The sequence below is a fragment of the Austrofundulus limnaeus genome, unplaced genomic scaffold, assembly GCF_001266775.1.
Source record: "Austrofundulus limnaeus strain Quisiro unplaced genomic scaffold, Austrofundulus_limnaeus-1.0 Scaffold72, whole genome shotgun sequence".
In the NCBI taxonomy this organism is placed as follows: domain Eukaryota; kingdom Metazoa; phylum Chordata; class Actinopteri; order Cyprinodontiformes; family Rivulidae; genus Austrofundulus; species Austrofundulus limnaeus.
Window position 1 is genome coordinate 389,997 of NW_013952474.1, and position 17,109 is coordinate 407,105.

The window sequence follows — 17,109 nt, forward strand, 5'->3', positions numbered from 1 at the left end:
CACACACACACACACACACACACACACACACACACACACACACACACACATTCAGATCCTTAAGCAGGCTTTTCTTTCTATCCTTAGCTCTGTCCCCTCCCGTCTTCTGCCTGTCCATCCCCCTCTCCCACTTATACCTGATTACCGGCTGCCATTTTACCTTGAGAGCCTCAGACTTACAGCTTTCGTGTTACGTCTCAGAGTACGACTCAGGCTCAGACTTGAACATGAAGAGATTCACACAAGTGGTGCAGACTCTGGTCTGACTCGACCGCTCCATCAACGCATTTTCTCTGAACTTTTCCACGCCACTTTTGGACCATGTTTCCTGGTTGCGTGAGTAGCCCCTTTATCTTAGAATGATTTTATTAACAGGCTGTTGGAACGGTTTAGTTTTTGAGCTTTAAAAGGATGCTTCAGATGATAAAAAAATAAAGAAAAATGGAAAGGCAAAATGTGAATGCCTTACTGGTAAATATTGATAAAGTTGCTATTATCTCTTAATAATGGTCTATTGTTATTAAATTGGGGGTAAATTACATCAAACCTCCATTTTAAATTATGCTTTTGTCGATGCTAAATGAGCCACAACCATCGATTTTAGAGGAATGAGATACAATACTCCCCATAAAACTAGCAACAGTGTTTGGAAAAATTATGGTTCAAATGAATTTTTATTGGTTAATAATCAGCTCAGCAGCTAATAATGTATTTTTGTGTTAAATAGCAAAATTACTTTTCTATCCATCCATCCATCCATCCATCCATCCATCCATCCATCTATCCATCTATCATCCATCCATCCATCCATCCATCATTTATCCATCCATCTATCATCCATCCATCCATTATTTATCCTTTCATCCATCCATCCATCCATCCATCCATCATCCATCCATCCATTATTTATCCTTCCATCTATCATCCATCCATCCATCCATCCATCCATCCATCATTTATCCATCCATCATCCATCCATCCATTCATCCATCCATGTATTATTTAACCATCCATCCATCCATCCATCCGTCCATTTATCCATCCATCCATGGCCATGCTTGGTTAGGAATGGTTCACCTTACCTTGATCTTTTGGGTCAATAACTAACAAATCTGTATTTTTCCAACATTTTTTAGATTAAAAGTGATAAGATAAATCAATRATAATCTTTGTTACTACTTTCAGTCTGTCACTTTTGTTCCCTGTATCTTTGCTAGTTTCTCGTTGGAGTGAAAATGTTTATGACTTGAAAAGAAAAGCAATTTTGTGGCATCTACACATTAAGTAAAGAAGAAAATGAGCGTATCAAGTTTAAAGCTAATCAGAACCACTTTTAACGGCTTGTTGAGATGTTGAATCATRGCTAAATACCAGGTTAAGCTGTTCCCTTACACTGAAATCAACACAAAGCTAAAGAGGGATTAAGAGTCATGGTGTCACATTGAGCTCGTCTGCAGTATARAGAGGTAATTTGGTCCCGATGTTAACGCCTCAAGGGGCTGGAAATCCTGATAATCCTGCTGATAATGTTCACCTTTTAACATAATTAATTAAACGTTATAATTATYGCGCCCACTGTTAAAAAGGACATGAAATGAAGTCAGTGAGGTTCAGCATATTTTAWATTTGTAATGTAAAACTGAGAAAGTTTCTGAAGAAAAGTATAACTGTGAGGACCAGTGGAATCTGTTCTGACCCTCCTGCTGCCTTTGGGTTGAAATGACCCAGGAGACCTGATTGAGGCCTCTATTGTCATTTTGGGCCAAGGGCAGCAGTAGATTGCACAATCTGGTTTATTATTTCTGTTCAGACTCTTCGTCTTTTAAAAAATAGGATTTCTTTATATGTTCTTCTGTACTAAACRTAACAGCTCTGTCTTTAAACACTCATATTATTACATATATGCAGCTTAATTAGGTGTTGCCACTTTGAAATATATCAATTTCATCTTGAGACCTTGTAATTCAGCAGTAAAGATGTAATTTAAWTAACAGTGAATGTAGAGTWTGTGCTCATTCAGTTATTTACTATCAGGATAATAAAGCATTAATCTGGCTGTCCATGAATTTGAAGAGTTAAAACAGATACAAAATGTTTTCTCCTTGTTTGACTCTGAGCCGTGTCAGGACATCCTGTTAACGTCCCGAATCCTYATTTAAATATCCTGATTAGGACTGTGTGACTGTGTGAGAGTGATTACAAGGTATAAAGACCTGAAGAYGAGCCAGCGCCTCGAAGCGTTGGTGTTTTGAGGCATCCGTTTGTTGACCTTTTAAAATCAGGGCTGCATGTTTTCACTCCGCAGGTGCACGTGAGATCAGAGCATGCAATCGGTCCAGACGGGGACGTGGGACCCCCGACCCCCGTCTAAAGATGCCACGCCCCCTGTCTTCGATTCRCGCGGCTCCCGTGTGACCTCGGCCGCCCCGGCCAAACGGATCACCTTCTACAGAAGCGGCGACAGCCAGTTCGGTGGGGTCAGGATGGCCATCCACAAGCGCAGCTTTAAATGTTTCGACACCCTGCTGGACGACCTTTCTCAAAAGGTTAGCAGAACGAGTCAGACGCGGAGAAATCCTTTGAAGCTCGCTTTTCAGATGTGCGTTTGCTGCACCTGTAACTCTACATTGTTGGGTGAATTATGTCTTCTTCTTTTTTTATGGAATATATGGRGGGAAATAGCTGACTTAATCCAAGAGCGTATATTTTCAATTTGAGAGCAGGACAAGTCTGCTCTGTAGCATTTTTTTGTAAAAATGGCACCACACAAGCATGCATACAGTGACTATATTTTTTACAGGTCCCACTGCCGTTTGGTGTGCGGACTGTGACCACGCCCCGAGGCACACACACCATCAAACACCTGGAGCAGCTCCAAGACGGTGGCTGCTACCTCTGCTCCGACCGCCGTCAAACTAAGCCCATTGACATGGAGCTGGCCAGCAAACGCCAAGGAACCTGGTACCATCACAGCCGGAGGCCCCAGCGGCCCGAGAGCTCCTCTGCGATGGCCCCTGGCCATTTGCACTTGCTGCACAGGCAGCGCCGGATCCTGCTGGTGAGGAACAGCGAGCCGGGAGTGAGGAGGAGCATCGTGCTGAGCAGGAGGTCAACTAGAAGCCTGAAATCTTTTCTCGATGAAGCATCAGAGGTGATGCAGTTTCACGTCCGCAAACTCTACACCGTAGAAGGACGCAAGGTGTTACTCTTTTGTTTTATTTAAATGTGTAGCGCAAAGAGAATTTTGATAAAGGCTCATGCCGTGTGCGTTTCCTTCTAGATCGACAGCGTTCAGAGCTTGATGACTTGTCCTGCCGTGCTGGTGTGTGTTGGCCGCGAAAGCTTCAGCCCGGCGCTCCTTAATTTCATCAGAAAAACCTCAGAGGAAAAACTGCCCGGCCTGGGCAGCAAGTCTCCTGGTCTGGGTCCACGGATTCCTGGAAACGGGGCCCGATCTCCTTCCACCCAAGGAGTGAGGTCTCCTTCTCGCAGAGCTCAGTCCAGAGCCAGCGAATCCGATGAAACGCAGAAAAACAGTAAGTTGTGTGGGTAAAATTTCAACAAGAACATTTACACTAAGAGACTGATTTCTCAAAGGTTTGTGCCTGTTAAAAGCTATGAAAGCTGATCTACTAACTGTGTGCACCAAGAGTTGCTTTAATGAGTAAAATACCAGCAGCAATCCATTTAGCGTGTTAACTTACATGAATATGCAGAATATATGATAATTATCAGAATGCGCAAAATACTGACATGAGGATATGCAGACTCAATCATTTATCGCTCACAGTGTRATTAACAAACTTGAAACTGGTTGCCGTTGTTGTTTTTGCTTCTAAATTTAGAGCGTTTGAAAGGCAGGTGCAAACTGGCTGCATAGCTTCAGATGCATTATCCGCTCCCCTCTGGCCTAGGAGACAGTAATAAGAAATTTCTTTGAAGTGACATCCATGGCTGTGACTGAAGTTTTTAATCATTCTCCAAACACAGCCTGCATTACAATGACTGCACACTGACAATATATACAAACAATGTGACTGTGTTTCTCTTCTAGAGAGTGAAAATGAGAGAGCGTATCTCTGCACCTMTCACTTAAACATTCATCTCTCGGCTGGACTGCCACCGGGTGCAGTGTGCGCTGTGATGTGTGTTCTGGTTGACAAATTATTAAAACTTCTTTTAATTTGATGTTAAAGTATTACATTAGATTTTTTWAAAAGTGTGTTGCGAAAACGTTAACAAAAATTAAACTAAGAAAATACGTTTTTTTTTTTTGGTCAAGTCCAGAAAGAGCTACTCATGCGGCTCCTATCATATGGAGACACTGCAACACTGTCTTTTCTCACATCTGGATCAGTTGCCTYCTTCTCCACAGCCAGTAGCACACACTAAATCATTATTTCAGTAGGGAGGTCTGCACCACTCTTGCATTTATTATCATGTACATATGCAGTCTTCGTAAATTACGTGCAACATACCCAGTAATAGCATGGCCATCTTTTAGTTTGCGTATACAATTTAGTGCTCGCTCTTCAGCCTCAAAGTCAGCAGTTATCTCAAAAAGTGATCTTGTGTATTCTTTTTTTTTCTTTTCAGATAACTTTGGTTTGGAAACCAAGAAGAGCATTATCCACCCTCGCTCGGATTCCTCCACTCGCTCCACTCGTTTCTCTATGTCTTCTGAAAAGTCCTATGGCGTTAGCTCTCAAGCGAGACCAGCCATATTGAATGATGACATCGAAAAGCGTGTCTTAGTTAATAAAGACGGAAGTCTATCAGTAGAGATGAGGGTGCGTTTTCGCCTCCAGAATGATGAATCCATACAGTGGTCAACACAAATTAAAAAATCACCCTCCCTGATGAATGACTGTTGCCCCCTGAGCCAAACACAAACACATTACCTGCACCAGAGTCAATCAGAAAGCTGTTCGGACCCCGACTCTGCCTCATATGATGGTGTGGATTATTCTAAATGTTCACTGGCAGAAAAKCACTGTCCCTGTTGCTACCAGAGACATAACAATCAATTCGACTTGTGGGAAAACTTGACCAACAAGCACCGTCCTGTCCCGCCCACGCATACGTCCAACCATACCTCAATGAGACAAGCACGCTCCTCGAGCTCATCCTCATCGTGCAATTCGAGAAGGATGGTTCGGTGCAGAGCGCGGCTCCCCGGGTCTCCCGGTGGCTCAGAGCAGAGCCAATTTGTCCAGAAAGAGATGTCTGTGACGGAGCAGGTGGAGCACAGTATAGAGGTGGATCGAGATGGGGACACTCAGGTGGAGGTCTGCACAGTTAGTCGGTGCTGCAGCAGGTCTGAAGTGGTCACCATGGATGCTGATCTTCTACCACCAAACAGAAAGTTGGTTGAGGGTGAGCTGACGATGGGGCAAGAAGAAAACCGCCCTCTGTCTGCAATTAGCAGCTCCTCGCGTGTTCTTCAGTCACTGAAAGAGGACCAAGATGACGAGGACGATCTACCACCCAGTGCTTCTCAGTGCTCCAACAGAACTGAACCAATCCCTGCAGCTCACTTAGGTAAACAGCCAACTAGCAACGTCTCAGCCAATTCGGCCCACTCTGTCAAACACAAGAGCCAAAAGGAGAACAATGAAACAGACAGCAGGGTGCCGTTTGTGGCCTCCACGTGCCACTGTGGAGCAGCGACCCCGCACTCAGCAGCTGACACAGGTGAGCCCGATCGAGTGCCTAGCTCCAGGTCCAACATTAGCAAACCCAGATCAGAAGGAGAAGGGGCAGCTGATGTTGAGAGTGAAGACACAAACAGAGCTGCTGGTGGATTATCTCGTCACACAGGACGATCAGTGAGCACTCCAAAGTCATGGATGTCTGACGTGTGTCCAAACTGTGGAGGCTGGAAATGTGAGACTAACTCTCCACACCCTGTGTTTCTTTTCTCCAACAAGGAGAATGAAAATAGCTGCTGTGATGATGTGGCTTCAGTGTGCTCAGAAAAGATCGGCCCTACCATCAACGGTTCAATCTCTGCTGTACTGAACACCTTGGAAAGGAGAGCACCAAGTGTCACGTCAACAGCTTCCAATCCAAACTCAAAGGGGAAAAATGAAAGCAGGGCTCCAAGTTCCACCTCAGCTACAAGCCTCAGGTCAAACATGTCACACAAGTCTAATTGTAATGGTGTTATAGCTGAAAATGGCAACAAAAGAACCCCCAGTGCCATGTCAGCTCAATTGAACCTGTCTGCTATGTCTAGAAAGTCCAAATGCACAGCTGAAGCTGGGAAGGAAAGAATAGCCAGCTCGTTGTCAGACAAATCCATTCCTTCAGACAAGTTTCCAAAGACAAACTGTCACTTATGTACCGAAGAAGCTGTGTTATCAGACAAATTGGCCTCAGAAGAAGGTGACGAAGAAGCACGAGCTCCCAGTTTGCTCTCTGTTCGGTCAAATGCTTCTGCCAAGTCTGGAAAAGCTGAAAGTATTCTATCGAAAAAATCAACAAAATCCAGTGTGTCAGCAAAGTCTGGAACACCTGACAAGTGTAATCACAATCAGAATGCTGAAGCAGTATCAGACAAACCCACTGAAGGGGCAACGGTAGAGGAAAGGTCAGCAAGCGTAGTGTCAGCAAAGTCTAATACATCCCGTAAATCCACGAAAACTTCAGAAAGACCTTGTTCTTCCAGATCCCCAAGTGCTACGTCAGGGAGATCTTCTGCCAAGTCCCTCAAGTCAAACCAGACAAAAACGTCTCTACATCACCATGAAGCCAACATTACAATGTCCGAGATGAATGGAGACGAGACGGGAAACAGAAAAGACCTAGAATGTGAACCTTCTTTGAAGTCTGGTGCTTCTCACAAGTCAAACTCAACCGGGAATCTCACAAGTCCACATATTGCCATCATTAAAACACCAGGAAGTCCTGATGAAGAGGGCACAGACACAAAAGGACAAGCTTCAAATTTATTGCAAGACTCAAATAATAAAATGGCCGATATCGCTGTTACTGAGACCAACAGTGACTCTCATGGCCAMACACTCTCACCAAGAAGACGACCATCATCCCGAACCCATTCGCCCAAAGCTGCTTCCCCCAAACAATCTCAGTCCCAGCAGTTGCTACCAAAACCYGAGGTTGGAGAACAGAGACTTGGCAGATCCAGATGTTGCTGTGGAGCAGCATCAGCTCCTGAAAAGGAAGAAAAAGGAGAGGATGAGGAAGAGGGGAAGTATGATGGGGCTTCTGAAAGAGCCTCTAGCATCTTGTCATCTTTATCAAAAAGACAAAGGAAAGCATCAGGAGGCACAGAGGCACCTACAAGTCATAACTCATCAGGATCCATCTCTCTTGGGCTACAGGAAGACCAAGAAATAGAYGGTTCAGACAGCGGTAAATCTGGTGTTTCTTTTCTCAAGAGCCCGGAGAAATCCTCTGCCAAAGAAGATCCAAAGAGATCAGGGTCCACCGTGTCTGACGGTAACAAAGAAATCATTCCAGCCCATCTTCTGGCAGATGATATTCCTACTATTAAAACACCTAAAGGAGGTGACAATGMGGATGATGGGAGTGGAGAACAAACTACAGAAAGAGCAGCAAGTGCAAGTACGGTGAAAAGCAAGAGGTCTTGTAAATCCTGTTGTAACTGCAGCATCAAAGAAGCAGATCAAATGCTTGATGGTAAGGAYGAGGAAAGAAAAAGTGTGAAATCAACATCAACAACAAATGCCAGCAAAACGGATACGCTGGGCAAAATATCGGGAAATGCTACCATTCATAGAAAACCCCATTCGAGGGCTAAGGTTAAAAATGCCGTGAAAGATAATGCAAATACTGACASTGAAAACCGAGACACCGAGACCAACAAGAAGGAAGGTATCACACAAAACGAGGCACAGAGTACATGCTCTCACATTTCCCTCAGACCCACGTCAACGGCTTCAGCTCAGCAACGTACAGCAACTCACGAATCAGTCAAATCATGTTTCAGTCCAGACAAAAGTCACAAGACTAAGTCCCAGAGAGGAAGCGAGGGCGGCAGTCCTTGTCCCGTACACAACCCCAGACCAAGCAGTAAAACCAAAGCAGGAAGTGAAAGTTCTGTGTCTGCTGAGAGGAGGGAAACTACTCCTGCTGCATGCCAGCACAGCAAACATTCAAAATCCAGTGACAGGCCTCGAAGTGAGAAAAGTGAGAGGTCTCATAAAAGCAGGAATCGGAAGGATCAGGAGGATGCAGTGGAGCTTACACTCGAATACCTACCCAACAAGTCCCCTAATGAGGTTGTTAGCGATTGGCTGCAGAGCATTCCCACCAAAGGCGAAATGCTGCCTTTTGACCATGAGTTAAACGAGGAAGACGAGACGACGAAGCAGATGCTTGAAACACCTGGGGAAGAGATAGGAGCAACCGAGGAGAGCCCTAATGAGGAGCAAGAGGACAATGATGACGACGCTGGACAGCAAGATGTAGACAAAGACCGCAAAGTTGATTGTGACGCCGAAAACCCAACKTTGGATGATTCGACAAGGACTTCATCTCACTCCAAGAACTGGCAATATTCTGCAACTGTGATGAAAGTTCTCTTAAGCTCTTCTCTAGGACGATGCAGAAGCATGCCTGAGGTAAGATGTTGTGTTTTAAAATTGTGTTGGGATTTACAGAGCCTAAGAAGCAAGTTACTGGTAGCATTTGGACCACAGCATTCTAAAACRCTGAACTTACGAGCTCGTTATGTTGTACCTTACAGACATTTTATCTGGTTCCATTGATTCTGCAGCTAGAAATGCTGGTGTGACATGTTTGTCAAAAGGTGTTCAGTAAARCAAAACATCTGCTCATTTCCAGATTTAGCAACACACTTAGACCAATAAAGTGGTTTCAGCCAACCCTAAACTCTAAGAGATCATTGATTCATTAGGTTAAATATTTAAAATCAGTCTTTAGAGAGTATAAAAATGTCTTCATTTTATTAAATATAAGAATAATGAATATAAAATCATCTGTATCTTTGCTGTCTTGTCTAGGTATCCCCAGTTTACGGTCGTAGACTGAGTACATCAGCCAGGGGGCTTCTGGACTGCTTGGCTCAGCTCCAGCTTATTGAACCCTCCATGAGCTGCGAAAGTCATCAACCAAAAGAACGTAAACAGCAGTACGAAGAGGTCATGGCCATCCTTCAGTCACTCTGGCTCCATGAACCAAGGGACTTTGAGGTCGGGGAGACCAAGGACAGTAGAGTTTCAAAGCAGGTGACCCCACCAAGGTCCTCATCTGGGGTGGGCATGAGTAGTGGGTCAGACGGATCAGGAAAAGGAAATGGAAACCAAAGAGAAGATGGAATGTGCACTAACAAGAAAGAGGCTCCAGAAAAAGAGGACAGAAATGGAAACGGCAGCGATAAGGACACTGAAATGGACCATGAGGAGACATTTAAAGCAGACACAACAAGAAAGAGTGAAGACCAAAATATGGTTCCTCAAAGTCAAGAGAGTCGAAAGACCACTGAAAACACCTCCTCGTCAGAGAAGAACTCTGCCAACGACAGCTTCAGATACCCTACAGACAACGAAAGAGAAGCTCAGGAAGATGTCCACTCAAGCGTCCCGCGAGCGCCCTTGTCCAAAAGACTCTCCCAGGACCCCGATCCAGTCTGGGTCCTTCAACTCCTGCAGAAGCTAGAGAAACAGTTCATGAGCCACTACATCCAGGCCATGGCGGAGTTCAAAGTCCGCTGGGACCTGGACGATAGCCTCGTCCTGGACGCCATGATCGCCGAGCTGAGGGACGAGGTGAGCCGGCGCATCCAGAGCAGCATCCAGCGAGAGATGAAGAAAATTCAGAGTCGAGCTGGGAAAGGGGGCAAGTGGCCTCGGCCACCGCAGTTGGCCAGCATCTCCAGGGACTCCACCATGACGGAGAAGAGGCGTCGAATAATGAAGGTAAAGAACATTTTTACTCCTAACCAAAAGTTTGAAATGCGTGACGCTCACAATGACTTCTGTTCCAGGTTATGAAGAACCAGTCGGTAAAAACTGCAGACTCTGTCAGTGACGAGGACATGACAGGGAGCGATCAGCGAAGTGACGATGAGTACTGCCCCTGTGACGCTTGCGTTCGCAAGAAAATGGCCGCCCGGCCTCTCAAAAAGAACCCGCTGGCGGCTGAATGCCCCGTTATGATGGAGTTTGATCTTCGCAAGATCCTGCAGCTTAAAAAGAGCCCAGCACCCTCAACCATGGCAGCACCGCAACACGCAGAGGAGGAAGACGAAGAAGCAAGGAATTTAGAAATGGTTGAGGAAGAAGAGGAGGAGGAAACCAAGGTGCATACAAAAACCGACGCTGTTTTAGAGGAGACAATTCTAGAAGGAGATGAGGAGGTACTGCRGGAGAAAAACAAGAGCAAGGAACAAAACAGCGTGGAAGCTGAGGAGCAGGATGAAGGAGAAACAAKCGAACAAGATGAGACATCTGAAAATGAAGAGGAAGAGGAGGAAGAGGGGTGCACCTGTCCATCTACTAAAGATGAAGATGAGAGCAGCAGAGAAGAAGAAACAAGCAACTGCACAGATAAGTCAGGAGAGGAGACAGGGGAGGAAGAGGRGGAGAGTGACAAAGAGACRGTGAAGGAGGGAACCGCTGGGAAGGAMGAACAGACGCTGGTGGAGGAGGTTATGGAGGGAAACATCAGCACAGAGGCGGAGGATGAAGATGATGAGGATGATGGAACGGAAGACGAAGAGTCACACGACCAAGAGACAGGGAGCGAGAGCAAGGAGCAAGATGAAGATGCGTCTGAGGAGGAGAGAGTCTCACCACAGGTAAAGACCAAGTGTYTGGTCAGAAAAGTTCTTTCATTGAAACTGAAAACGGATGTTTAAAAGTAAAAAYCTGTTACTCAACTTCAACTCTCTTAACGTAGATGTTCTCTGAAGTTAAATTTGTCTCAAAAGATAAACACAGGCAATAACATATCAGATCACAATTTCTTTTACAATCAAATTGTGATGTTATCACCRTATTGGCTTTATATTATTGGTCTTTTGCTATTTTCTAACCTACTGAAGTATTTAGGTCTGCAAAACATCTGAGAACATAGTTTTGCCAAAAAGTACAAYGGACTCCAGTGATGTCCAATCCTTGTCCTTGAGGGCCACTATGCTGCTCATTTGAATGTATCTCTGCTTCRACACACCTGGTTTGAATAAATGTGTGACTAAACAGGCTTCTGTACAACTKCAAGACCTGCTGAAGWGCAGAGAAACGACTAAAACATGCAGGGTAGTGGTCTTTGAAGACCAGGATTTGGCRCTGCTGGTTTAGACATCTTCTCATAGCCTTCTTGAACTGAAAACATGAACCAGAAAATGGATTTGAGACATACAATTAAGGTTTTATTCACTTTTGTTACCATCTGATCATTAAGTTAAACTCTAAAAGCTGACCTTGCAAGCATTGGTTTTTCATTTATTAAATGAATCTGGGAGCACATTGAGCAACAGATTTAAAAATAACTCAGAAATCTTCATTTTTATGGTAGTTTCTACTTCTGTACCACTTGATGACACACCTGCAGTCAAAGCAAAGTTCCTGATCAAATTATAAATTGATCTGATGATCAGTGATTGTTTCAGAACAGAAAAAAATCAGGACTSTAATTTAAGAGTCCAGACTCAGGGGTTAAATCGGACTCACTTCAGCCTCGTGCTTCATTCTAAGCTTGTGGGAAAAACGATAATCTCACCATCCAATTAGACAGCCTGGAGAAACCTCTTTAGTTTAGCAGCAATGCGGAGCAAAATGCTGATGCAGCTACAGACAGAATTTACTTCCATAAAGCTCGATAAGTAATTGGACTTGTTTTTGTAAGAATCTAGAGGGCTCGACACACGGGCAGCGACAAACTACAGCGATTAACGGCTGTCATCGCAGCCAGGGTGAAACCCGACACACAGGACGTGATAGCGATCACAGCGTTGTGAATCGCGCTCTCAGGTCGCTTGTCTTCACAAAATTTGATTGGTTCTTGACTCTGAAGGGGGGTGTGCATTACGGACGTGTAAACTAAACAAATCTTGCGATGCTAATGATATTGAAAAACAAACACACATCAAGATACAGTTTTATGAGGAAAAACTTTTCTTAAACTTCACCCTGGTGCCAATAAATTCCCACAAAGCTTTTTAGTAATCACTTGGTGAAAGTGTTAGCTAACGGCAGTGTGTAGCATACTCTCCTCTCAGCCAATGAAACCCTCGCTGATTGGTTGTACGCTAAGCGACAGCGACAAAAGTTGAACATTTTTCAACTTTCATATGTCGCGTCGCAAGCTCACTTGTGCACGTCTACGTGTACGAGCGCGAATTTTCACATGCACTATTTTCGACGGTCGCTTAGCTGGAGGAGGGCAAGCGATTGTCGCCTCACCGCACAGGCTCCATAGGAAATGAATGGAGAGTGAGCGACGTCGCCTCCCGTGTGTCGAGCCCTTATAGCAGGAGTGTCCAGTCCTGGTCCTGGAGGGACCACCTTCCTGCATGTTTTAGATGTTCCTCTGCTCCAACACACCAGATTTGTTAAATCAACAATTGATGAGCAGGTTTCTGCAGAACATGAAAAAATTATTCAACCAATGAATCAGGTGAGTTGGAGCAGAAGGATCAGTAAAATCTGCAGGATAACGACCCTCCAGGACCAAGATTAGACAATTTCCCTGGTCTAAACTGACAAAATATTTTTTACATATAAAACTGTGTAAAATTTGTGCTGAAAAACTGTTGCAGCGTAAAAATCATACAGGTTCATGACTGCATGTGTAAGTTTTTATGTGTTTAATGTGTAGGAGTAATGATTTAGATGGAAGTCTGAGAGTTTAGATTTTTTATTTATTTAAACCKTTATTTAACCAGGTAGATCTCATTGAGATTAAAATTCTCTTTTTCAAGAGAGACYTGGCCAAGAATGGCAGCAGCACACATTGGCACCACATTGGTAGATGCTGCCAATGTGGTGTGTCTTCTGTACTCAGAGAGAAAACTGTAGCCATGAGAGACACTGGAGGTGAAAGAAGACAAAAGTACCCATGTTTTTATGTATAAACTATATAAGAAGTGTAAAGAGTATTGAAATGGGAAAAGTTTGACAAAAATTTTGAAATGTTTCAGCACCTCAAACGACAGAGTGCATGACATCACACTGCAGCTTCAGTATTTAGTGGTAAAATAAAAAAATATGACCTTAAACTGCAGCTGTGTGAGAACTACAATATTTTTGTAGTTTTTAGGAAACTTTGCCTAACCCTCACAATGTACTAATACCAACAGTCACAGTATTCCCAGGTGATTTATGAGTTTTTAAGATGCAGAAGAAAACACTGAACATGATGGAAACAGAATAAGAGAAAAAAAAAACAAGTTTGCATGAAATACAATGTACTTTTTCTTAAAAGAGTATTAATATAGTAGCACTAATACTAGCAGGAGTATTACTATTACTAGTTGGCTACTAGTATTACTACTAGTACTATACTTGTACTACCAGTACTAGTAATTCTATTACTTTTTTGTACAATTTGTTCTTTTATTATACTAGTACTTTTTATACTGGTACTAATAGTACTAATATTATATTTATACTAGTAACAGTAATACTTTAACTATACTATTTCTAGTTCTACTAGTACTATTACCACATATACTTGTCCTATTATGAGTATTAGTATTACTACTTTTAGTACCTCTCATATTCTTATTTGTACTTGTACTATTGCCATAAGAGTATAAGCTTTAGACTTACCTTATTAAACTTGTACTCTACTATATTACTACCAATACTACTAGTAATTGTGCTATTAATAACTTTTATGTATTAGTGTTATACTAGTACATTAATATTTGTTCTTGAGGTACTGCATTCTACTAGTACTAGCAATAGCAGTACTATTAACATAGCAGTATTTGTACTAGTATTCCTATTACTGTTGTACATTAGATTGTAGTTGGGTACCTTTAGTACTAGTTCTAGTTTAGCAATAACACTCTTAGTATTTATTAGTACCAGTACTAATACTAGTAGTACTACCAGTCCTAGTGCTTCCTCCAGTTAAGCTTGGCTGAAGTCTGAATCTGTAAACTCTGGTTTGGGACTGGAGCTCATTTATTTAAAACTAAATTGTTAAAACGCTGAAAGAACTGAGCTCCGTCCTCTGATCTCAAGACCTGGACCTGTTGATTGGACTGTTCAGAACTCCAAAACTGAAGTGGTCTGACACAGGGTAGTAGCACCCTGATGAACAGTTTCAGATCTGAACTAATGCAACAAAGTATTAGAACAAAAATAAAAATGGAGCTTCACCATTAAAACTAAAGACATTCTGACGCCTTGTCGCAGACTAGTTTGGCTATTTTATGACGGCTCACAGGTGATGTTTATCTTGTTTGACCTTCAGAGCCAGGCTGAGATCCCGGTTGGGACTGAAGGTGAAGAGGCCGACGTCGAGGACTCGGATGACAGCAAACCTGATAACARCACTGAAGAATCTGGACGCGAGGAGGCTGGAGGCTTGGGTGACGAGAAGGAGAATGACGGCGAAGAGAAYGAGGAAGACATCGTAGAGGAGTTCRAGTATGTAGAAAAGAGCGAGGAGGAGGAAGAGGCTAAAGCCAAAAACGAAGACGGGACTTTGCTGCATCAGTTCACCAGGACATCTGTGGAGTCCCAGCCTGGCTCAGTAGAAGACAGCGACGCAGATTTAACCTCAAATCTGGTGGATTCTACGAAAGCCATGAAAGGAGTTTCCAGGCGGTGACAGGAGCAGCCAATCATGAGCCAGGGCAAACTCAAGAAGGCAGACATCAATAACTGATAACTCTTAACGTGATTAGTTGAGTCTATCTTTCGAGTTGAAGACGGTCTTCAACACTCAAAGCACTTTACTTTTCCAGGACAGCTGTAAGAAGATTCAGTCATTATCWTTTCTATAGACGTGTCCCATGATTGTAGAAAGTTGAAACAAACACTACACTTTATTCAATCACATATTCTATATTTGTAATATGTATTTTATTCATATTTCTGAAATTACCTGTACGCATTAAGAAACATATTATTGTTATTCAYRTGTGACCTGTGTTGGCAAAATGCWTCACAAAGAGGAMGAGTTAATATTTTAAAAATTTTCATCTCAAAAACTTCYAAACAATCTGCAGTTTGTTGAAATTTGGCAGCAAGCTCGTTTTGTTTAGCTGGTTTAAACACTAGATTTTTTATTGGTCTGGRATGATGTCATCAGGAGTTCACAAGCTTCCTGATGACAATGAAACATTAAATGAAGGGAYTTCCCAGCAGAGAAGATGGTCAGTTTCAAAGGAAAATATACCTGAATATTATTAYTGTGTTCCACTTATCAGCTAACAGCTAATAGCAGAACAAATTTTTCATTTAGCACATTGGCATTTCACTAACCTTAAAACAGTTAGCAGATCAATTAGCTTMCAGTAAATTAGGTTTTGCCAACTTTAAGTCAGCTAACAGCTAACAAACTACCATTAATAGGTTTGTCAGTCCCACCAGTCAGTTGTCTTAGAGGTTAGTGATTAGCTATTAGTTTTAGCTTCCGTTCGTTTTTTTCTTTTCTTTTGTGAGTTAGCGTGAGCAAAGGTGTGTTTTGTTAGTTATATGAGTTAGCAAAGCTAACGTTTTGATTGTGCCCATCACTAGATGGCATTTTTATTAAGTTATTTTTATGTAAAAAATCTGTATTTTTACATTTTTGTCCCTGGAGCCTGAGAACATTCTGACTCATTTTGCCAGCACGGGTCACAAATTTTTTAAATGATAATTATCTGTTACCAGATTCTATAGCCAATGATAACATACTTCAAAAATCATTCTGTTGACTGTTTATGGTGTATTTTTGACAGAATCTGTACGTCACGGTTTATAAAGGTGATTAGGACCCAGGACACTAGAAGCTCAAGTTCAAAAAAGGRWTTWWTTWAWMAAAMMAAAAGGCTGACGTGAAAGCAAGAACTTCAAAAACTCAAGGAGACACAAAGGAGAATCAGACATGGCACTAAACAAACACAATGCCAGACTGAAYATGAAGTGGAAGCTAAAAGACTTACATGCGAGGATTGATGAAAGGAGTGAAGACATCTAGGTTAAATGACAACTGGCCACAGGTGAGAGTGGGCGGGGCAGGAGCTGAGGGGCTAAAATCTAAAACACTGGTGAAATAAGTCTAAAAACACCAAAAAAAAGATGAAAAGACAGATCCTGACACAGTTACTGTTGGGCTTGCCACATGAAAGAAGTGCTGTGTTTTCAGTGTTTGTTCAGTTTGTTCTGAACAGGTCACCTGCTTACATGTACCCTGCTGCTGCCAGCTGTTTGAATCTGCAGAACATCTGTGATGTAATGAGTACCTGAAAKAAGAGGACATTTTGGGAATCAGCCTCTGTTTTTTTCTTATGATACATTTGTGCAAAGTTATGATTGATACCTTGTTACTGTATTTATTAAATGTCCGTTATTAAAGTTTCAGAAAGGGCACAAAAAAACAATGACCCATTTAAAATCTAAAGTTCCATACACCCTCCTTTCCATCCATTCATCTTTCTAACCATTTATCCATCCACCCGTCCATCCATCCATTCATTCATCTGTCCACACATTCATCCAACCACCCATCCATTCATCTTTCTAACATCCATCCACCCACCCATCCATTCATTCATCTTTCTAACCATCCACCCATCCATCCACCCATCCATTCATTCATCTGTCCACACATTTATCCAACCACCCATCCATTCATCTTTCTAACCATCCATCCATCCATTTATCTTTCTAACCATCCATCCACCCATCCATCCACCCATCCATCCATTCATCTGTCCACACATTTATCCAACCACCCATCCATTCATCTTTCTAACATCCATCCATCCCGTTATCTTTCTAACCATCCATCCATCCATTTATCTTTCTAACCATCCATCCACCCACCCATCCATTCATTCATCTTTCTAACCATCCACCCATCCATCCACCCATCCATCCATTCATCTGTCCAACCATCCATCCAACCACCCATCCATTCATCTTTCTAACATCCATCCAT

General features: G+C 42.8%; 1 protein-coding gene across 4 annotated transcripts in view; it reads left to right on the top strand.

The window, feature by feature from the left end:
* Positions 1 to 15,969, top strand: part of rp1l1a (rp1 like 1a) — a 24,239-nt gene extending 8,270 nt beyond the window's left edge. For 2 of the 4 annotated variants that reach the window (XM_014010666.1, XM_014010665.1), the window contains exons 2-8: positions 2,306 to 2,546; positions 2,801 to 3,199; positions 3,281 to 3,536; positions 4,597 to 8,609; positions 9,012 to 9,926; positions 9,995 to 10,807; positions 14,434 to 15,969. In XM_014010666.1, coding sequence (XP_013866120.1) covers positions 2,325 to 2,546; positions 2,801 to 3,199; positions 3,281 to 3,536; positions 4,597 to 8,609; positions 9,012 to 9,926; positions 9,995 to 10,807; positions 14,434 to 14,793 — 6,978 coding nt within the window. In that variant the 5' untranslated portion in view covers positions 2,306 to 2,324 and the 3' untranslated portion in view covers positions 14,794 to 15,969. Of the gene's footprint in view, positions 1 to 6; positions 337 to 2,305; positions 2,547 to 2,800; positions 3,200 to 3,280; positions 3,537 to 4,596; positions 8,610 to 9,011; positions 9,927 to 9,994; positions 10,808 to 14,433 lie in introns of those variants that run through there. The other 2 variants (XM_014010663.1, XM_014010664.1) reach the window with 2 other exon arrangements.
* Positions 15,970 to 17,109: the final 1,140 nt, after the last annotated feature.